The sequence below is a fragment of the Vespula pensylvanica genome, chromosome 3, assembly GCF_014466175.1.
Source record: "Vespula pensylvanica isolate Volc-1 chromosome 3, ASM1446617v1, whole genome shotgun sequence".
Classification (NCBI taxonomy): domain Eukaryota; kingdom Metazoa; phylum Arthropoda; class Insecta; order Hymenoptera; family Vespidae; genus Vespula; species Vespula pensylvanica.
In genome coordinates, this window is record NC_057687.1 from 1280248 (window position 1) to 1304342 (window position 24095).

The following is a 24095-nucleotide window of genomic DNA, read 5'->3' on the forward strand; positions in this document are numbered from 1 at the left end:
TCTCTCTCTCTCTCTCTCTCTCTCTCTCTCTCTCTCTCTCTCTCTCGGTGTCTAGGTGAACACGTATGTATGTGTGTATGTATGAGCTGAGTCTAGGCATCGCTGCACAGCCAATTCCCTGTCGCGACATCCCAATAGAGTTTACCGTCCGGTGATTTGTACTCGACAATCAGAAACTGTTTTGTTAAGAAGCCTTGTATTCCCTTTCTTCCTTCCTTCTTTATTTCCTTCTTTTCTTTGTCTCTTTTCCTTTCCCTTTTGTTCCTTTTTTTTTCTCTACTCTATTCTAACCCCCTCCCTAGCAGTTCAATCTTCCTTATAGAAAATTAGTTAGAAGCTATTCTACGAAGGATATCTAACGAAATTAAATCTATAACGAAATTTCTTCGATCACCGTCATAGATGCGGTTCGAAAATTTTCATCTCCCAAGCTCTCGATGCACGCAAGGGCTACAAACCATCGTAGTTAATAGGTTTTACGCGGGACGATATGTACACTTAATGAAATATCGAACCACCAATCGGGTTAAAACGTTGGTCCGCGTAATGCAACTGTAATTAACGTTATAAACTCGCTCTCTTTGAACGCGCTCTCAAAATAGCCAGCAGAAAGCTTCGTGGTAGGATTGGTCGTGGGATGACGTAGAGGGAGAGGCTGCTGAAGGGGTGCTGAAGAAGAGGAATGAGTGAACTGGTAATAAAAGAAAAGTAAATGAAACGCCTTTTCGTAACGTTACAGAAACGTTTCTCTGAAGAACGCTCGTTCTCTAGGAACGTTCTCTCGTTCGAGAGGAAAAATCAAGGAAAAGTACGTTTTTCAGGGTAGGTTAAGTTCGAGAAGTCCTTTGCAAGTCTTGGACCGATTCGAAGGTGGTCAGGCGAAACGAAATGGGTATTTGGTATTCCGACGAAGTAGCCTCAACCTCTTTCCACTCTCTCTTCCGCTCGTCGCGCACGCACGCCAACTATCTTCCGCTAGCTCCCCGAATCCCTTTTTTTTCCTTCTTCCTCTTTTACTTTCCCCTTCTTCTACTACTCTCTCTCGAATGGCTGCGTCTCTTTCCTGTCTTTTTCCAAGACAACCAAATATTTGCTAAAACTACTGTAAACGAAGAATTCTGCGATTCTTAACCCGAGGTCGTATATCTTAACCGGTAAGCATAACAAACTGGGAATGGATGTTTCTTTACTATCGAATATTCATTCGTAAATAATCAAGAACGATGTTTATTAAATTTATCTAAATCACCTTCGTTCCTAACACCAAATTATTTCAACATTTCTCCAGAGTTTATATCGAATTTTCGAATCGTTCATTGCGAGACGTTCGATCAACTTTTACATAGATTTTTGCAAAACTATACCATTTTCAAACCAATCGTCAGATCGAAACTACAATCTTTCCTGCGTGTAAATTCTCGTTGTTCGATGTTTGATATCATTTTCAATCCCGTACGGTCAATCGTTTAAACATAAACGCGAACGAACAAACACAAACACACGTACGTCGCGCGCAAACGCGCGTACTTACGAATGTAGATTCCGATGTAAGACGTAAAGATCAAAAAAAAAAAAAAAAGAGAGAGAGAGAAAAAGAAGAAGAAGAAGAAGAAGAAAAAGAAGAAGAAGAAGAAACGTAAATTTCTCCCGTCGTTCTTAGTTTTTAATTAGCGCGTCTTTAGTTATTTTCAGAGGCAGATCTTCAAGTGAGTTAGCAAATAGGATGGCTCCTTCCGACGAAAAAAGAAAAAAAAAAAGAAAAAAACGCGCAGTACGATGCTGCGCTTGATTCGAGTCGCGGTAAACATTCGAGTTGGACAAAGTTTCGACGCAAAGTCTACTTCTCTCTCTCTTTCTCTCTCCGTCTATTTCTACTTTCTTAAGTAGGGAGAATCGTGCTTGTTTCTGTCTTTTCCATCTTTCTTACTCTCTTTCTCTTTCTCTTTCTCTCTTTCGATCTTCCTTTCGTTGCGCAAGTTCGCGAAAAGCATTCGATTTGGTCGCAGGTGGATAGAGAAGGCGGATGGCGAATCCGCATCAAACGAATCGATTGCAGAAAACTTGTCGAGAACCTCGACGAAATCCTCCCTCTCCCAACTCCCTCCTTATTTCGTCCCCAGCCTCTTCTTCCTTCTCTCTTTCTGTCATTTCGATTTCTTCTCTTCTTCTTCTTCTTCTTCTTCTTCTTCTTTCCAAGTTTTTCATCTCTTTCTTCTTCTTTTGCTTCTTCTTCCGATTCCTGTTTTCTTCTCCCCCTCTCTCTCTCTCTCTCTCTCTTTCTCTTTCTCTTTCTCTATTTTTCTCTCTTTCTGTTTTTCTCTCTTACTTTCTAGCTCGATCGTTTCGCTTTTATTTCAGGACGTTATCCTCGCCATTCTTGCTTTCAGTAGATGCAATATAGGACAAGATACAAGACAGAAGGACGATCGAAAAAGAGAGAAAGGGGGAAGAGAGAGAAGATTCAAAAGGCCCAAGAAGGGCTCGACTACCTCCTCCTGCGAGTTCAATCTCCTTCTACTTCGACGTTAGATATCCGGGTTCAGTGAGGAGACTATACATAGAGAGATGAAGGAGGATAGATATAGTGGATTGCTTGTGGAAGGAGATGTCCTTATTGTCGTGTCTCTGAATCGGTGCAAAGTGCATCGACGCTCGAATCCTCTAACGAATTCTACGATTTCCATTCTACGATCGAGTCTTCACTTAAGAGCGAGCTTATGGAATTCAGAAAACGTGAGGGAATTTGTTTAACCCGTCGAAAGGGCAACGCGTAATTGTGGTTGGGTGAGAGAACGAAGTGCGAGAGAGAAAAAGAGAGAGAAACAGAGACACACACACAGAGAGAGAGAGAGAGAGAGAGAGAGAGAGAGAGAGAGAGAGAGAGAGAAAGATGTTCACCCAACGTGAATGCTTTTTATTTCGCTGCCACCGGCTGGCCGGATCGTGTTTCATCGTTTTCTCCTCTTGCAAATCCGATATCCAAAGCTATATTGGTGTGCAAATTGCAATTGATCGTCGAGCCGAGCCTCCTCCTCCTCCTCCTCCTCCTCCTCTTCCTCCTTCTCCACCACCTCCTCTTCTTTCTCCTCCTCCTCCTCCTCCTCCTCTTGATCCTCCTCTTACTCCTCTAACTCTTCCTCTATCTACACGTAAACCTCCACCTCCAACTATGCCGCAGTATTTTTCCGCAAACAATATTTCCATGAAAATTGTCCATATTCATTCGGATTGCGTTTCCTTCTAATAGCATTACTATGTTATCCCCTATGTTATTCCATAAATTTAACGTGCATGAATTCCATTCGGCCAGACAAAATTGCAATTTACTTCCAATTGTAGAGGGAACAGAACGCGCTACGACTTTCTTATTTCTTTTGGCCGTCCGTTTTATCTTCTTTCAACGCGCTCTGGATTTTTTTTTTTGTCTTTTTATTTTTCTTTTTCTTTTTTTTTTTAGTTTTGTTTTGTTTTGTTTTGTTTTGTTTTGTTTTGTTTTATTTTTTTTCAGGGAGAAATTTATCTGTCTATTTTATGCGAAACAATTAAGAAACCTTTGCGTTTCGTTTTTAAAACGGACTAACCAACCATAATAATTTGAAATCCACAGTGGATCGTAATATTCCCTGTGCCGGAAATTCGATGGATTTTACGTTTAAAAAACGAAAGGGAGTAGCTTGAAAAATGTACGTTGGTATCCATTTTTTACGAGGCCAACGGCAAACCGTTCAACGTTCGTTGTGTTTGCGCATTCAAAAAAATAACGCGAGATCGAATGGAAAGGGAGAGGGATCCGAATAAATTTTATTCGCTTGAGGGGATCCGATCTCGACGATCTAATCGAGCGATAACCATGAAAGTTGTTGTTTCTTTCGCACCTTTATTGCGTATCATGGTAGAGGAAAGGAATGTCACGAAAGAAATGTAATATACGATTGGACCGAGAGTTTGCTGGTTGTTAAGAAACGAAAGTAGGAAAAGTTACTCATGCGTGTGTTTCTAGCATTTTTATTTTATGTTACTGGACAGTGATGTAATAAGTGTTTCAGATATAATGATTGCTTATTAAACACCATTCACATATATATATATGTGTGTGTGTGTGTGTGTTTATGTATGTATGTATGTATATATGTATATATGATTCGTTCGAACATACAAAAGTTTAAGAAATTTTCAACATTTAAGAAATGATCTCATTCAAACAAATAGATCAATTGATGTATATATATAAATACATATATACGTATATATATATATATATATATATATATATATATATATATATATATATGATCCATTCAAACATATAAAAATATAAAATATTTTAAACATTTAAGAAATGACCTCATTAAAAAACAAACAGATCAATTGATCCTTTTAACAAACACAAAGATATAAATCATTATCACATCAATTGATTCTCTTAACAAATATAAAGATACGAATTTACCAGAATTATTATTATTATTATTATTAACCTTAGAAAAATATTTATGACAAAAACACGGTGATAGAATGAAGGAGTGAGAGAGAGAGAGAGAGAGAGAGAGAGAGCTAGCGTGCTTTCGATGTTCTCGATTAAAATTTCGGATAGAAGGTGTACATCGTCCTTTTCCAAAGAAAGGCAAAATCGAAGAAAAATATTTCGCGTATCTTTCGACGATATTCGGTCCATGGTCGCATAAGCGTGCGGTTTCGAAGCGAAACCATTCGCCACGTCATCGATAACATCCTAACATCCACCGAATCGAGAAAGGTGAATACGTCGGAGGTACGAAATACTCCTTCCTTGGAAAACGAAACACACTGACGTAGGCAAACTCTCACACGCATGCGCATGTTCCGAACGTTTTTCAGGCCAGAGCCATCCATCTTATACACGCGACTCCGAAGAGGTTTTATTCCGTTCTTCTCTCTCTCTCTCTCTTTCTATCTTCATATATCTCTCTCTCTTTCTCTCTTTCTCATCCTTTCTCACCGTCTTTCGCTATACTCCTCCCACGAGTAATCTTCCTTCTGTGATAGCACTCACCTTGCAACTGATTGTGAGTGAAAGAGAGAGAAAGAGATGGAGAGAGAGAGAGAGAGAGAGAGAGAGAGAAAGAGAGAGAGATACGTGTCTCGTTCCATTTGCTATTTCTTTCTACCTTTCCTTCGAGATCATCCAAGACACTTTAAATCTTCGACACCTTCCACGTAGGTTCACCTCGATGTCTACTTATTGCTTTCGTGAAAATGTTCGTGGTTACACTACGTAAGATAGATTTTATCGTTATCAAACAAATTAACTCTGTTTGTGGAACAACTTTTCTTTTTTCTTTTTTCTTTTTCTTTTCTTTCTCCTCTTTCTTTCTTTTTTTTTTTTTACCATCGGAAAAGTATCGGAAAGTGGGTATACATAAAAGGAAGGATAACGAACAGGGTCCTGGAACAGAATCAAAGTACAATTAAACGGACGTTTGCTTCGTTCGCTCGTGGATTACAGCTTGGAGCTTTTTATAACAAAAAAGAAATATAAAAAAAAAAAGAAAGAAAGGGAAGAAGAGAAGAAAAACAAAGAAAGAGAGAGGAAAAATACTAATAATAAAGGCAAAAAGAGTCGACGTTCGATTAATAAATTCCAAGCTATCCCGGATAGCGGCTACCTCTTGAAAACGACTCGTTACAAAAATATAAGTCGCATTCATTGTGTGTACGACCCTCTCTCTCTCTCTCTCTCTCTCTCTCTCTATGCCTCTCTCTCTCTCTCTCTCTCTCTCTCTTTCACTTGCATTTACATATTTGTAGATAAGCTTTATTTAAATTCGAGAGCGATTCGAAAGGACGATAGGATAATAGTATCCACTGATGCATATGTAAATTGAAATCAAACTACTTCTCTTGGACTGCTTTCAAAGAACTCTCAAGTCTCGGTTGCTTGGCTAACAGTGCCGATTGAAGAAAGAACGATGACGTTCTAAAAGATTTCTTTTGGACCGTGACGTTGCGATCCTCTAACAGCATCCGGAAGAAACAATACTATACGGATAAAGAGAGAAACATCAACTCGAAGAAAAAACGGTAATTAAGACGGGCCACTCGAAGAGCAATCCTATCTTTCTTACGATTCGAAATTACGATAAGGAATCGAAATAGGAAATCGGAGGGTCGTAAAATCATTCGTCCTCTTCCTTTTTTCCCGGAACGAGCGGATTTACGATTAGTTTTTTAATCCAAAATTCAATCCATTTCCTTCCTCGTTATTTCCACTCGTGTTCGTTCTGTTTGTCTCGTATATCATCCTTCTCTTCCTCTCTCTCTCTCTCTCTCTCTCTCTCTCTCTCCCTTTTTCTACAGAAGAACTCGCATTATACTCGCTACCTATACGTACAATTCTCCTCGTCAATCGTATTTTTCGACCTTTGACTCTCTTCGATGCTCTCTAAGATAGATAGAGGAAAGAAGAAGAAAAAAAAAAGAAATGAAGAAGAACAAGAAGAACAAGAAGAACAAGAACAAGAAGAAGATACTATATGTAGAAGTTGAATCATCGAATCCACGATTTTCTTCCTTCGTCTTCGAAGAAACGAACAACTAGGTATATCCCCACTCCTATTCCTACTACCCCCTCCATATACTATTCTTCTCTCGGCTGCATTTGTCCCTTATTAGATATTCCATTTTATTGAACCTACTCCTCGCTGTCTTTCTTCCTTCCTTCCTTCCTTCCTTCCTTCCTTCCTTCCTTCCTTCCTTCCTTTCTTTCTGCCTGCCTGCCACCCTTCACTCCCACCCTTTCACCCTTTCTACCTACCTACCTATCTACCTCCCTTTCACCCTCCCTCTCTTCATGCCTGCTTGGCGTCTTTTTCTCACATCCCTTTGCCTTCACTACACCATACTAGAACACGATACCCCCACCACTTACCATTTCCTATTCCGTTTTCTTCCACCCACTTATACACATGCGCATTTCAGAATATACGTACATATACTTTTCTACCTCACTACCACTCTCTCCTTTTTGCCAAACGCGCTTCTCGTCCACGACATCGTTTTACTCCGCGTCTCGAATTTCAAACGTTATTATTCACCCTTCCGCGAAACCCTTCACGGATCTTAGATCTTCCTTGTCGAGCCGTTTCCGGTTTGATGCACGCCTGGAAGCTATTCTTCCTTCCACCTTCTCTCTCTCTCTCTCTCTCTCTCTCTCTCTCTCTCTTTTTCTCTCTCGTTTCCTTTCATTTCTTGATACTCTTGGTTGCTCCGAACTACACGTCGTCGATCTCCTTTCTTTTTCTTTTTCTTTTCTTTTTTTTTTTTTCTTTTCTTTTCTTGACTTTTTTTATTTCCTTTCTATACTCCATGACTGGATGAGCATTTGCAGAAAGAAATTTGTAACTTTAATCGGGATCAAAAGAATATTTCGAAGGACGAACTAAAGTTTTGATCTAATATAATCTTATTTATGACATATAGTCTCTGTTCATGTGACAGGTGCACGAGCTCGTTGGAGATATAACGTGATATAAAGTTTGACTTGTTTTTTGTGTTATCTATCGGCATAAGTGTAATTAATGAGGAACGGTTTATTATATTTTTAGGCTAAGCGTTTGTTTTCAAGAAGATCTTTGTCAGAAATTTTTTATTTTATATAATTCATATTCATTATCTTTTTATACACGGACAATCATGATATTCGATTGGCATTCGTGTTAAATTCGTACGAATACTATTTACTATGGTCATTCATAAAATTTAATTGGCATTCAAGTTAAATTCGTACGAATATTATTTACTATGGTCATTCATAAAATTCAATTGGCCTGCATGTTAAATTCGTACGAATACTATTTACTATGTTTAATCATAAAATTTAAGAAATCGTCGCTGTTAAAAATATTTTCTAATCGTAATTCTATATATAACTGCGTATCGTTCAATATCTTCTAAATATACATCCATTCAATATCTCACCGATATATTTTCACGCATACATATATATTTCATCTTTCCCAAAAAGAATCAATCCGTTGATTGAAAATCTAATTAGAGGAGTGTCGAAATTCTCTCTCTCTCTCTCTCTCTCTGTTCGCATTTAAACTCGAATAAATTTTACGTCTAGCGTTCAGAAATATTTACGTCACACTTTTATAACATTAATATTACTCTGCAAAGGAGTAGGAAGGCTCACGTCCATAAAAATTCTTTTTCCCCGAATCGTAAAATTATGCAAAGGACGTGCTTATCGAGCCAAATTTTGAAAGAAGGCCGAGAGAGAGAGAGAAAGAGAGAGAGAAAGAAAAAGAGAAAGAGAAAGAGAGATAGATAGAGATAGAAATGGCAATTCACTACGAAAAAAAAAGAAAAAGATAAACGTTCCCGAAAGTAATCGCTAACGCTAGTGGGATAGGTACGATGATGAGGATGAGAAGGTGGTAAGAAAGAGGGTGGGACGTGAAGGTTACTACACCGTGGCACGTGTAACGAGTCGATCTCTCCATTTTCATCGGGGGGAAAGTAATTCGCGTTCGTGAAATAACGAGGACGAAGGAACGTGCAGCCGGTGAAAAGTGGGTAATCTTCGTCCCGCCGTTCCATCAAGTCGCTTTTTTTCTTTCTTTCTCTTCCTCTCTCTTTCTATCTTTTTCCTACCTAGTCTAAGAATGCTCACACGAGTTCACATTTATAAGAATATATACACGTACAGAGAAAGACACATACATACATACATACATACACACACACACATATATATATATATATATATAATATACGAATATAAATATATATCAAAGAATATACTAGTATATAGACACATACATAAAGAGATATTTGAGAAGGTATATAACGTAAAAGGAAGGGACGAACGTCCGTAATAATATCTGCTCGTCCAGGTCCGAGCGCACCCTTTCGTCCTTCGTCCTTCCTCTGATCCGAGCAATCATCGTCTCGGCGCCAGCCTCCTCGAACGACCTGCTTCCTACGTTTTTCCTCTTCCCCAATCGCGCTCCGACATCTCTGCTCGCGCGTTTACAACCTATTTGGACACGACACTTTCCTCTCTCTCTCTCTCTCTCTCTCTCTCTTTCTTTCTCTCTCTTTCTATCACGAGAATCCTTCGATGGTTTCCTTTCTCACTCTTGAGAACGATTATGTCAGTCGGAGTTAAGTCCACGTTTGTTTATCTGATCCCACGTTATAACGACGCACAAACGAGACTGGCTACCGTGCACCGCCGTTGGCTATATTTCTTGTACGCTTGTAAAAGAGAGACAGAAAGAGAAACAGAGAGAGAGAGAGAAACACAGAGAGAGAGAGAGAGAGAGAGAGAGAGAGAGAGAGAGTCAGATAGATGTAAAGTGTGTGAGTGAATAAGGAGGAAGGGTGAGAAAAGGAGATGTGACCACCACATGCTGCTTGCTCGCCCAAGGCGAGGATGCTTTAGTTAGATGAATGGACCGACTGAATCACGCCAACCAATTAAGGATTACGCTCGTCGCTCTCCGTGCAGCCAGTCTTCGAAGTTCGTGCGACGTTTGAACGGTTAACGGCGAAGCTATGAGTCGGCGAAGTGAAACTTTCCTCGCGGCTCCTTACCTACTCGGAATCTCTAAGGGCTTTATTGAAATTTCGTCGTTCCGTTAATGTCGGAAAATAGAATGACCACTTTAGCCCATCCTCACTTAAACATTTTCTTTTTTTAATCTCCTTTCCTTCTTTCCTTCTTTCTTTTATCCTCGTTTTTGTTTTCCTTTTTGTTTTGGTTTTGTTTCGTTAGTTCTTTTCTTCTTCTTCTTCTTGTTATTTCTTTTTTTTTTTTTTTTTTTTTTTTTTTTTTTTTAGTATTATTAACCAGTTCACTCGCGAGACCATACGTTTATGTTTATATTCTTTTAATTCTCGGTTCGTAAAATGGTTGCATAATATCCTTCGTACTGTGCACAGTCGAATCGAATATCCGCATTCGTATATACCGTGAGACTCAAAGTATTCAAAAGAAAGAAAGAGAGAGAGAGAGAGAGAGAATTTGGACGTTCATCCACCCGCGAACTTCTGAATCGACGCCAAATTCGTTGGAAGACCTACGATTTGGCTGTGCAACGTTTGTACCATCCCGACAACGGCTCCAAACCGAAATAAGAAGGACCGTTCTCCGCATCGTCGCATCAACGAATCACAAAAAGATACGACGACGATAATTTGCCTTTTTTCAACCCGGAAATTCGAGTCTTCGTCCCTTGTATTTCAATTATTTTCATTGTCCCTACTTTTCCAAAAGGCGTCGATTCCTCTCGTATTTCTCACTCTCGCTTAATTCGATGTAACACCAAACGATAATTTCAAAAGGATGAGATCGTTGGAATTTTACTTTCAATGTGAGATCTACACACTTCGTAATTTTCTAAATCGAACAGATTTTTTTTTTTTTTAATTTCTACAAACTCCTATAATTTGAATACGTTCGTTAATTCTTCGTATTTTCAATTTTTCATGAATTAAATCGTCAAATTTATATAAACGTTAATTCTTTCAAAAGCGATTGGACAATTATTTTCATTCAAATGCTTACAGAAATATACTACAAATTTTTAAAAAAATAAAATCTAATATCGAGATCGATATACAGTAATCATCGTTATACATGAAAATGATACGACAACGTTCTAACTCTTGATAGATTACAAAAAGGGAAAAAAGCAGACAGAAAGACAGACAAACAGACAGACAGACAGACAGACAGACAGACAGAGAAGAAAAAAAGAGAAATCACAGTAACAATCAAGAACAAGAACCGTCCAATATGATTCTATTCCTAACGAAGTCGAAGTAGATCGTTTGACTTTGGCGAATCTCTCGATCCTCTCCATCATACTCTCTGCACATGCCAACGTCCGTGTTCTCCGTACTGTATGCTGTAGAGATGGGAAGAGCGAAAAGGGGTGGGGCGGTAGGACCGGAGAGAAGAACGGGGGCGATTTAGGGGATGAAGCTCGCGCGTGCGTGCGTTCTCGTTTCACCGTTAAGCGAAGTCTTCCTCGAGAAAGCAAGATAGAAGAACAGAGAGAGACAGAGAGAGAGAGAGAGAGAGAGAGAGAGAGAGAGAGGATCGAAGGGAGAGAAGAAAGGGTAATTCTCTTCGTATAGAAGAGAAAGAGAGAAAGAGAAAGAGAACGACGACGAAGACGATGAGGACAAGAAGAGGACTACGAAGTGCTACAAGAAGGACTACGAGAACGTCGACGATTATGATCGACGAAGATGACGATGACAATGACAATGACGACGACGACGATGACAACGACGACGACGACGACGACGACGACGACGACGACGACGACGACGACGTCGACGACGGCGCAAACGTCGCCATGTTGAAACACGCATGCGCCGCACGGGAGTAAGTGCCGCGGACTCGGGTCGAACGAGGAGGCCGGAGTCAGTGCAGTGCCAGCTCCCGATCCGCGAACGTCTATCTCGTGCCGTCTCTAATCGCGTTTTGTCACTATCACACACACCTCCTCTCTCACCCTTTCTCCTTGTACAGGTCAACGTACATATACCATTTTGTCTCTATCTATTCGTCGTCACTGTTACCTTCCAACTGTTACCTACTCGTCTCTCTCTATCCGTTTGGTATCCGGTGGTGACCACCCCTTCGAAAACTGGGTGCAGTCGACGGACTATCGTCGTCCCTCTTATTCAACCCTGAACGGGACTCTGAAACTCGTTTCCTTTTTTATATACTCAGTGCCAAGGAACAACTTCGATCCGTCTATCTCGGCTCGAGCTTGCCTAATTTTTTCTTCTTTTTTCTTTTTGTTGTTGTTGTTGTTGTTGTTGTTGTTATTGTTATCGTCGTGGTTGTTGTTGTTGTTGTTCTTTCTTTTTCTCTTGTTCTTCTTCTCCTCCTTGCTTTTCTTTTTTTTTTTTTTCTTTTTCTTTCTGTTTCCTCGGTTTCTTCTTTATCATCTTTTTTTCGTCGGCCCTTTTCCTTTTCTCTAAAGGATGAATAAAGGAGGAGAGTAAGGGAGAAAAGTGAAGGAGTTTTTGCGTGTGTGTATGCCGGTGTGTTGTTCCTTCAATCACACGTTTGATCGTCCCTTTCTGGATACTCGAAGGAGAGATTGTGAATAGTGCGTGAGAGATCACTCTAGAAAGAAGAGGAATAGAAGAGAGAGAGAAAGAGAGAGATAGAGAGAAAGATAGAGAAGGAGAGAGGAAGGAAGAGAGAGAGAGAGAGAGAGAAAGATACATACAAAGAGAACAAGAGAAAAAGAGAAGAAGCAAGCGGCTGAAGGATCAGTGCTGATGGGCAGCGAATGATGGTGATTTAAGAGTGTTCGTGCCAGTGCTCTCTTGTGCAATGATAGAGCCAACTGTTCGAGCTATTGGCATAGACCATCGTAGATGTACCAATCAGGTGAGAATTATTTCTTTTTTTTAATCGGTATATTTTTCTTACGATTAGTTTCTTTTGTTAACTTTTGTGTTAGACAATTTCGAGATAGGTGATGATCCTCGATCGGTCGTGGCTAGTCGAATTCTGTCGAGTCTCCTCGCGTGCCCTTTTTGATCTCCCCACCACGCCCAACGTTTGACCGGGACGAACGATGCACCCAAGGTATCCGCCGGGTATAAACACGACCCACTCTCGCTAAACCCTTCGTGTTTTCCTGTTTCTTCGTTTATACTCTCACGGAAGAGCAGATCTATGTATCTCTTCGTTTTTTATTACTCCCTCGATTATATTTAAATTTCGATAAAAAGTGATAAAAAAGTAAGGATTATTTGGTATTTGTGTTTCTTTTTTTTCTTCTTCTTCTTTGTTATTATATCTTCTTTCGATAGGACAATAGGTCCTCTTCGATCGAGTTGAAAGTCTTATCGAAGGGCTCGTATTATCCTTTGCATAATAATTATTTTATGATTATTATTGAAATCTTTATTAAAAATGAATACAATCGGATCTTTTCGTAAACAAATATTCATGCGTACATTCATGTTTTATTTCCTCTCGATTTTGAATTCTGATGTCATGCGATCGAGACACGTTTTTCATTGAATGGTCAAGTTGTGTCGACTGGTAGCCTATGTTCGGTCTGATTTTACGGCGCGAGATGTTTTATTCGTATGGGAGAATTTCAACGGAAAGTCACGTACAACTCGTTGAGCTCTTTTATATATATATATATTTTTTTTTATTTTTATTTTCTTTTCCTTTTTTTTTCCTTTCGTTGACCAGTTCACATCCCCCATCGATTCGCGAACGCGTAAATCGAGAAACGTTATTCTCTGCTGTTTTCTTTTTTTATTGCTCCTTTTCTTTTTTTCATATTTCTTTCCAACATTTGTACCAATTGCGAAAATTCCTTCTAATTCATTCCTCTTTCATTCTTCTTAAGCTTTTCTTTCCTTTCGCACGAACGAATACTCCTCGAAGTTATTATCTCACGCGATAATTATACGACGATATTGAAACGCACGAGGTCAAAGGAACCATTGATCGGAACTTTCCCTTTTGGAATTTTAATTATTTCTAGAATTAACCCTATTCTCTTCTTCGATCTATTTCTATTTTTATTTTTTCCTTTCTTTCTTTTTCTTCTTTTTCTTTTTTTTTTTTTTTTGTTCTTCGACAGTCACTATCGATACTTCACGCTTCGTTGCCATAACTTCATCTGTCGTATCTCGTGCTTTAATTTCTTTCGAGATTCGTGAAAGCACACACGTACTGCATGACGTGGCCTCGGTTTTGGAATTTCAATTTAATCGTGAAACAAACGTTTTCAGCCCGATTGAATTCGCGAAACGATAACGTATCGGGCGTTAATTAATGCCTGGAAATCTATGGTCGGTTCTTCAAAATAAACAATGTTCTCTCTTCTTCTCTTCTCTCTCTCTCTCTCTCTCTCTCTCTCTCTCTTTTTCTCTCATACATAAATTCACAAAACTGAAAATACTACGATGGCGAAGAAAACAAAAAAAAAAAGATAAAAAAGAAGAAGAAACAAAAACAAAAAAGGAATACGTGCGAATCAAGAAACAATAACTAACACTTTTATGTTTCCCTCTTTAACGCTTTTAATTTAGAATCCGAAAGCAAAATAAGAGGGATCTGACTTGGAGATCGTTATTTTTGGATCATTTTAAAGGAAACAAACGAAAAAAGTTCGGATATTTTTTTCACTTTTCCTTTGCGGGGGAGCAAGGGAAGAAAAAAAGGAAAAGAAAAGAAAAAACATAGCAATAGTGGCACGTTTCTCGAATGTCGACGTGTCGCACGTGTCCTCGCAGTTCTGCGACCTTACGAAAATAGTTGCGCGAAAATAATGACACGTGCTCTTCTCTCTTGGGACGCAAAAGGAGAAAGGCGAAGTTCGTTGACATGGTGTAGGTAATAATACGATATACTTATATACTATACATATACATATATAGATTTATACATACATAGATACACACATACACACACATACATACATACATACATACATACATACATACATATATATATATATATATATATATAAGTTTGTGTTGGTATAGAACGTACGCTTCAGGGTGTGTCGGCTTTCGAGAGAGATTCATCGGCATTAAGAGCCACTGTCACGTACGCGAATGGTACCATCATTGGTCTGTGTAAGAGAGAGAGAGAGAGAGAGAGAGATAGAGATAGAGAGAGAGAAGGATAAAGAGAGTGGGGAGAATTACCCATAAACTCTCATTTTCCCTTGAAAGTCGTAATGGACAACGTGTCGTGGCGCGACGAAATTGCAGTCACCAATGTAGCGACACAGCTCTTCCGTTGCGGTCATAGAATCGACATTTTTATGAGATTCGATTTAGTCATATGCATTATTAGTTTTATACCTTAACCATTTACGTTATTTTCGATGTTGGTTTAAAAAAAAAAAAAAAAACAAAAAAAAAGAAAAGGATCTTTTTTCGTTAATTTCTTAATATTGATACATCTAACGGATCGATCATTCGACGCATCGTAATTTTTCTTAAAAATAGACACACTGAAAAAAAATATGATCTATCTCGTTTAAATCAGATTCGACATGTAAAGTTACGATAAATTAAGTTAATCTACGACAGAATTTTTTTCATACTTTTCATTTATAAAAGAGTCGCTCGATCGCTCTCTTCTCAACAAAAATGGCCGGCCCTTTCCTAAAATTACTTTCCCCTCGTTAATTACGGCGGCTAAAAGGTCATCCCGTCGCTGTTTTACACTGCTCTGGAATATATTATTTTAATTTAGCGAGGTAAAAATGATGAAGAGAAAAAGAGAGAGAGAGAGAGAAAGAGAGAGAGAGAGGGAGAGATAGATAGAGACGAAAGAGAGAGAAAGAGAATATGCAATGAGCGCGATATGTAGGTCGAAACGCGATTAACTTCGTAATAACGTATCGAGCGTGTTCCAAGTGCGAATAATAAAGTAGAACTCGATTTTCGTAGGGTCGTCATTATTATCGGCTAAAAGCATTGGCGCCGTCGCATGATTTATTTCTTTCTCCCTCGCAGTAGAATACTTTAAAGGGATATATTTTCTACGAATGAATAGAGTCTCTCTTAAACGCGTTTAAGGCGTAAAGGCGCGTTTAAAATTAGTAATCGAGTAGAGAAACTCACGTGTAGTTAAAGTCGACTTATTCTCTTGGACTTTACTCGCGATATAACGTCGTTCGATTCGTCTTCGTTAAATGCACTTTCGATTCCTTGCCTTTGTACTCTCGCGAGCTTGCTTTAGCTCGTAGAACTAAAATTAAAACGACAACGACAACGACAACGACAATGACAACGACGACGACAACGAGGAACGAAATAGAAAATAGAAAATAGAAAAAGAAAGTAAGAAAAAGAAAATTGTACGGAATTCGCGAGCGATCCGATAAGATAGACTCTAAGACGATTGAAATCTATTCCTCCTTGGAGACGTCTCTCGAAGTCTCGAAACCGACGACGACAAATGGCAGCGATTAGCTTCTCGGTAGAGAGGCAATCAATTGCAGTTGATGGAGAACGGTTCGGTGAATACGAGAGTGGTAACGTTCCTCCTTTTGCCTCGAGCCGCCTATTAAAAATACTTAACTCCTCTTCTTGCTCGGTCGACGACCGAACCACGCCGCCAACGTTGATACGATCGGCATGCACGAAGATTGTTCGTATGCGTTCGACGCGTGTACATCGTACCACCGATTGATTGTCTTTCCATCGCTAATTTTATTCTCCATGTTCTTAGAGTTCTAACGATGAAGAAGGAATGTTAAACGAAAGTAGTTACATAGATACGCGAATTATACTTTCGAATAAGTTGGAATCGCGTGGATAGAAACGGCAATCGTCTTCTTCAAACGAAAGATACGTATATTATTCGATTCACGTCGTATGAATCACCAAGCAAAGTGTGAACAGGCCCGTATTATTCCTTAGGAGAGAGTTCTCTACTCTCATCGTACATAATATTTATAGATGCAACGTACAAGTATTGCGTGATTGAATATCTCTTCGTGATTATGAGTAATAGGAACATGTTTCTTCCTCCTTTTACTATCGTTGCTATTGAACGTATATATTTGTGTGTGTATGTATGTGTGTGTGTGTGTGTGTGTGTGTGCACGCACGAGTACGAAAATTAAAATTGGTTTTATCGCGGTTATTGCATCGCGTACTCCTGTACCTTACAAAGACCCCTTTGTAGTACGTGGTTCGTCAATGAATCTCAAAGTTGAAAGAAAAAGAAAAAAGATAGAAAAAGAAAGAGAGAGAGAGAGAGAGAGAGAGAGAAGGAGACGTAAATTAATCGAAGAATATGTGTCTATTTACTCCGATCTTCCGTTTCGACAAATAATTCTCGAATTCGAATGAATAATAGTTATATTCATGATAGCGACATTCAAAGTGGTCCAAAGCGAATGATAAAAATAATTAAATCATCCGTTGTTCGTCCGTTCGTTTGTTATCGATCGAACTTATCAGTTGAATACTTTGCTACTACTATCTATGTATGTATGTATACGCGCGCCATCGCACAACACGCTCGAAATATTATAGAATACGGATTTATCCCGAATGCGGGAAGTTCCGGTCGATCGATCAGCTTTGCACACGGACTACTAACCCGAATCGCGAAACGTTTATAATACCAAACGAAATCGTGTCTTTTGCGGTTCAGATCTCGAAATTGCTAGCATACCATATATATATATATATATATATATATATATGTATGTATGTGTGTATGTATGTATGTATATATATATATATATATATTGTACATAGCTTACGTTCATAACTGATATAATCTCGTCTATGAAACTAATTTTACTTCCATTGTTATAATTGTCTGAAACGATTTGCTCGTTAAGCATTAATTACGTATCGACGTTCTTGATATCGATTAATCGAGGAACAATTGATAAGAATTAACGAATAATTGATAAGTATGTATGAACGTAGTTAGGTATAAAGGATAAACTATTTCAATGGAAATGTTCGATTATTTTTTATTATTTTTTATAATATAAACGAAATAGTAAATGATGTCTGAAAGATAATTTTTATTTGTTATTAGATATATTTACGTCGTTTCTTTTCACGTGTTTAAATTAATGTAAATTTTCTTTTTGTAAAATATACTATTGTATGCCAATAAGTAATCAAGCCATTTAAGTGTTCCCATTTAAATCCTTCACTCACTATGTATATACGTATATATTCGTGCGAACGAACGAGTCACACGTGCCGTGTCGCGTGCAACGGGTCTCAGCTCCCTTTTGTTGGATCATTGAAAGCCCTTAAAAAGAGACGATCGATGTAAGGAAAATGAAAGGGAAGCGAGAAACTTTTGATCGAATGACACACTTCTGTATTTGTATTTTATTAATTATTAAAACTTGTTTATCATCTCTCTGTTATTATCCTATACAATGTAAACAACACTTTCGTCGTAAACAATTGTTGATCGTTCGAAAGATCGCAATAAATCGAAATTAGAATATTTCGACGTATTTTTAAAGAAAAAAAAGGATCATCAAAGACAATCAAAATCAAAAGCATCACAATCATTTAGAATATTTCGACGTATTTTCGAAGAAAGAAGAAAAAAAGAAGGAAGAGAACGAGAAACGATCGATTAACCATTTTTTTTTTTGCTCTCAAAGTTGCAATTTTCCTTTTTTTCTCTCTCTCTCTCTCTTTTTTTTTTCTTTTTGATTTCCGGGCTACGATAAATTGCGAAAATACGAAGCGTCGATGTAACAGATTTTACAGACTCTGTTTCTCTCCTCTTTGTTTTTAATCCTTCGCAACGTCGGATAATAATTTTCGAATAATAAATGAAAATATAGTCGATAGATAAATAAAGATAAATGGAGTAACAAAATAAAGATAAATAGATAAATAAAAAAGAAAGAAAAATAAAATGGCAAGGAAAAGTATTTTACACTATAATTATATACGTCTTACTCGTATTTGTATACATTTAAATAACTGAAAACGAAAGTGCATAGATAAACTAAATAAAAAACGAGAAAAAGAGAGAAAGAGAGAGAGAAAGAGAGAGAGAGAGAGAGAGAGAGAGAGAGAGAGAGCGAAAAGAAGTTTTCTCGAAACTTGGAATCGAAAAGAATATGAAGGAAATACGAGAAGTGTCATAAAATCTACAGTTATGCGAAGCTATGCCTAAAATGCTGGATCTAAGAAAAGAAAAAAAGAGAAGAAGAAAAAGAAGAAGAAAAAGAAGAAGGTTGAAGAATCATAGACTTTAAGAGTGGACGACTAGAGAAAAATGGAAAGAGAGAAAAAGAGGGAAAGATATAGAAAGATAAAGAGAAAGAAAAAGAGAGAGAGAGAGAGAGAGATAGAGAGAGAGAGAGAGAGAGAGAGAGAGAGAGAGAGAAGAAGAAGAAGAAGAAGAAAGGGGTTTGAGAGAAAAGACGAAGGGTAGGCGCATTTGAAAATGTAATCAGTATAATAGCGAAGTGGTTCTGTGGAAGCGTGGAAGCGAGAAAGAGAATGGCCTGACGTCTCAGTTTTCCTCTTTATTTTCATCCTTCTCGATCTCGAATGCTGCGCAGCATCCGATTCTCTCTACACGGTTTTTTTTTTTTATCACTCCTCCTTGATTCTACCTTCTTCTATTTCTTTCTTCTTTCTCTTCTATGTCGTTCTCATTCTATCTCTCTCTCTCTCTCTCTTTCTCTCTCTTATATATATATATATATATATATATATATATATATATATATGACGTTCTTTCTTCCTTTATATCCCCACGGCTGTTTTCACTGCGGAAAGCGTCCCTCTTTGTCTCGCGGCTTTAATTTGTTAAAAGCGCGAAAAGTAGCACCTGTCGGACGAGAAAGACGCGTTGGTATTGCTACTGCTACGTTAACTTATATACGTGCAAGAGGTGAGATGCATTTACGTTCCCCATCTTCTTCTTCTTCTTCTTCTTCTTCTTCTTCTTCTTCTTCTTCTTCTTCATCTTCTTCTGCTTTTCTTCTTCCTCTTCTTCCTCTAATACTACTATCGTTATTCTCTTCTCTTTAGATTCTACTCGTCCTTTCTTGATCTAGCAGTAGACTACAAAGAGAACTTGACTAAACGAAGCTTGAAACGTGAACGACTATAGTCGTACGTACTGTGTTATACATTGCAAGTTATATATAAACCAAAGTTACAATTTTAAGGGGAACACTTTTGTAATTTTATGGGAGAAACGAATAGGATGTTCGGGAAAAGGCAACTCGTTGTATCGTTTATTATAATTTTAGATACGATTTGTTCGTTATTATTGCTATGGAATGGTAATAGTGGAATTAGAAAATGCATTTGAAAGTTTGAGGAAGTTCTCGTGGAAAGGGAGTATAATCATTTTGAATTTTCATCCGCTTAAATATCTTTAAATATCTCTACGCGTACGTATACATAGTTAATATATATATATATATCTTTGTGTGTGTATTAGAAAGAAAAGACATGTTACAGCGTATCGTTACAAGAGAACATATAAAGGCTCGTTTCGCAAATCACAAATCGCCTTTTACTGTAGAGTAAGTAAGTACTTACACGACTCACAAAAGAGAATTTCGTGCGACAAAGAAAACACATCAGGCGTGTATCAGCTAAGAAAAGGAAGAAGAGACTTTTCCTCGGCACAATAACTTATAAAGTATCGTAACTTTCTTTCCACCCGCCGTTCGATAAATGTGTTGCATCAAATTGTCACGGAAGTTAACTGCGCGAGAAGAGAAAAGTTTCTTAACTGTTGGGCATTAACTTTACTTTCCGCCACGAGAATAAGGAGAAAAAAGAGGCTGGAAGAGGAAAAGAAAAAAAAAAGAAACAGAGAGAAAGAGAGAGAGAGAGAGAAGGAGGGAGAAATGAGATAGAGAAAGAGTTCGACTTGATCGTTTCTCAAAGTTTTATCGATGCATTCGTAGAAAGAGAGAAAGCAAGAAAAGAGAAGAAGAAAAAAAAAAGATAGAAAGAGAGAGAGAGAGAACAACGTATTTTCCAACTGCTTATTTGAAGCGTTACACTTTCGCAGAACTATTCTCAAACTGTTAAACGAATCGTACTTAGAAATGCATCGATACCATTTGACATTGTTTTCATCGATCTTTATAAAGATAAATCTCAATAACGAAGAAAAGAGAAATGAAAATACAGCCACCCAAATTCTCTCTATTAACGGAACCCGTTCGTATCAATATCATGTAAAATTGAATCAAATTAGAAGTGCGTTAGGAAAATGAATAAAATCTCATTTAATTTCGTGACAAATTAATTCGTCTATCTCGGAAGAGAACGTCTTAGTAATTTCACTGTCTCCATTCTACTGTATTCCTGTATGGTTTGATACGACTGATAGACGTTATCATCTCGACTGGCTGAGGTCGGATGTCACACCAAGAGAGTAAGAGAAGCGGAGTGACAGAGATAGAGAGAGGGTCTCGAAACGGAGAGTAAGTTAGACTACAAGCTACCGGCCAAAGCCCGGCTTATACTGGCGTCGATACAACCTGTACATACACATATATATTCTAAGTCACGCTACGGTTCGTTACGAGCAGCGTGCACGGACGTACGTATATCTACGTTACGAATACGAGCTACCCTCTTTCTCTCTCTCTCTCTCTCTCTCTCTAACTCTCTATCCGAAGCGCACGTTCTACGGTGGCACGAATCACACTCGCTTGCATCGATACACACTCACGTTAACGAATCAACGTAAAGCGAGAGTACGTGCTACATACATACATACATTACATATATACATACATAAGCGTCAGCCTATCTCTTTGAATACATGCGTGTGTATAGGCGGTTCGAAATGGTGACCGCGACACGGTATACAGCGACGGCTAAACCCTACTAAAGCTCGTAATGTATAGCCTGGCGTAACCCGTGTTACGCCCTCTGACCAGTCACCCTCCTGCGTCCAGCACCTCTTGCCTACATACACACCTGACCACCCTATTCCATCGCTAGTGTTATCAACGAGCGTGGACTTTTCACCGAGCGTTATCGAACTATCGAGACGAATTTCATGCATCGTTCGTTAAATACACTCACCCTTCGATCGCTTCGATCTATCCTTCAAAGTTTCTTCATCGTTTTACAGATTTCCTTTCTTTCTTATTTTTCTTCTTCTTCTTCTTCTTCTTCTTTTTTTGTTCTTCTTTTTGTTTCGTTAAGAAAAACGTCTCTTAAGCTTCCATCGTGCGTGTTGCTCGAGGATGGTTTCTTAACGAAGTTTAGGGGATAAGAAGAGACGCTCGTCGAAGTTGAAAGTTTTCTTTCTCTCGACATATGTACGCACGATACGTACTATTCCATAGATGTTTGTATATCTATGCGTTCCATTGCAACGACAAAATAAAAGGAAAAGAAGTTGGACTCTAAATGCGATAGATATGATAGGATGGGTAGTGGTGAAAAGTTTCTACGACTGTTTGAACTATAGGATAACTTTGAAATAAAGAAAAAAAACTTGGGCAGAGGGGAATAAAAAAAAGATATCGTTCGAAAGTAAGTACAACGTGTAATTCCGAAATGGAACAAAGCGTAGAATCTAATATATTTTTCTAGTTTGTTTCGTCGTTATGATTATAATCGTAGAAGTAAAAGAAACTTGTTTTGCAGTTATATAATTTTATGCGATCGAGTAAAACTCGTTTCGGAATAATAGAAAGAGTTTTTTGAAGTAGTAAATCGTTGTATTTACTTAAGGAGAACGAGGAAGGGCAAAAGAAAGAGATACGAGTTACCCCTTTTTATCGGTCGACTAAATTTCCTTTCTCTAATTAAAAATTTACAAACGGAAATTCATAGTACGAGGAGTCAACGAGGGTCCTGCAATTATTCATCGGTATTAATATTTCGAGATTTGTCACGGAAGTCGTGCGTCATACTTTCGCTAAAAGTTTCCTACCTTCGTGAAAGAAAATGGAAAAAGGAGATAGGATTAAAGAGAAACAGAAAGAGGAATGAAGAAGAACGCGTTAAGCGAACGAACGACTAAAACTAACAACAAAATAATCAACAATTTAAAAATAAACGACGATTGATTTATTATCCACAAAAAAAAATTTAACCATTCCATCACTTTCTGAATTTACTCTGTAATTACCAAAAGAAAATTTGTCGAAAAGAAGAAACAAAAAAAGGAAAGCTCGAGCCAAGAGGAAATCTTCGATTTTCTACCTAGTGATTTTCCTTTCGCGATTCATCGGTGATTCAGTGCGCTCACAGTGCGGTCAGATAACGAGAGACTCTTTAAGGCCTTCGTTCTGCCGTCACAAATCACCTTAAGCACGTTAGGATTAAGGTTGGATGCTGCGGTGTGTGCCGGTTACAGTCGTCCGCTTTGGATCCATCCTTGGGTACTATGCGTCTCGAAATTACATCCGACGAGACTCCTTGGACCAAACCCTCCTACTCTCATCTTCGTCCTTTCTCTCCCTATGTTTTCTTAAACCTGAATTTATTGTTTATTCTAGTATCTACCCTCGTTGTCTTCTCTGTTCATCTTTCTCTCTTTCTCTCTCTCTCTCTCTCTCTCTCTCTCTTTCTTTTGCTATGTATATATATATATATATATGTATACCTCTCTTTCTCTTTTTCTCTCTTTCACGTTGGAGGACTCGTTTAATAAATCTCCGTCGTGTTTTGTTCCCAGCAGGAGGAAGATCCTTTCTTCTCTTCTCCTCGACATCCTACGCATCATTTCCGGTAGGATCCTCTCTTAGTTCTCTCTTTTTTTTTCTCTTTAACTTCGAACTCGAACAATTCTCAAAAGATGATTTCCTCGTTGACTATCGCAAACGTTATCAACTAACTACTTTGCCCTTATACTTCATTCTATATTTTTAATAATCTCTTGATTGATCGCTCGACATTTTTCTTTTTCCTTCTTTTTTCTTTTTCTCTTCAATCTCTTTTCTTCTTTTTTTTTTTTTTTTTTTCTTTTTTAAATCCACAGAGAGAAGTCCTTTCTCGATTAATTGGATCGACATCGAGTTTTGATAATCGTGACGAAATCGAAATGAAAGCTTCGGTGATAAAAGAGATTGATTGATATAAATCCGATTTTATGTCGATCTTTTGTTAATTTCGCGATCGAATATTGATCTTCGATTGAGGACGTACCGATATAATTACATTTATTAACGTCGCTTTCGATCGATCGACTGCTACTTTTTTTAAGACTTATTTTTATTCTACGAGCACGAAGCAAAGGATTCAACATTTTCAAACGTATCGATGACCGAACCATAAAAAAGATAAAAAATGAACAGAAAAGGTAGAAAGGAAAAGAGAGACAAAGAGAGAAAAGGAAAGAAAGAGAGAATCGGGGATTTACCTCGATTTACTTCTCGCGAAACTTGAGATATTGCCGAAAGCTTCGGCCATTCGCGCGTTTTCGAGAACGCGTAATTCCGAGGTCGTTCAGAGGTCGTTCGAAACTATCTTGATATCCTTTCACCTCACGCACTCTGGGAAAATTTAGCGTTTCTATAAAAAGGACCAACGAGAGAAAAAAAATACCAGAGGTAGAAAAAGAAAAAAAAAAAAAGAGAAATGCAGGAAGACCAAGA

General features: G+C 38.2%; 1 protein-coding gene across 10 annotated transcripts in view; it reads left to right on the forward strand.

Moving 5' to 3' along the window:
• LOC122627550 (teneurin-m) overlaps positions 1-24095 on the forward strand; it is a 674747-nt gene that overhangs the window by 405782 nt on the left and 244870 nt on the right. For 2 of the 10 annotated variants that reach the window (XM_043808720.1, XM_043808722.1), the window contains exon 1: positions 11899-12403. The exons of the other annotated variants lie outside the window; for them this stretch is intronic. In XM_043808720.1, coding sequence (XP_043664655.1) covers positions 12391-12403 — 13 coding nt within the window. In that variant the 5' untranslated portion in view covers positions 11899-12390. Of the gene's footprint in view, positions 1-11898; positions 12404-24095 lie in introns of those variants that run through there. 10 annotated transcript variants of the gene reach the window in all.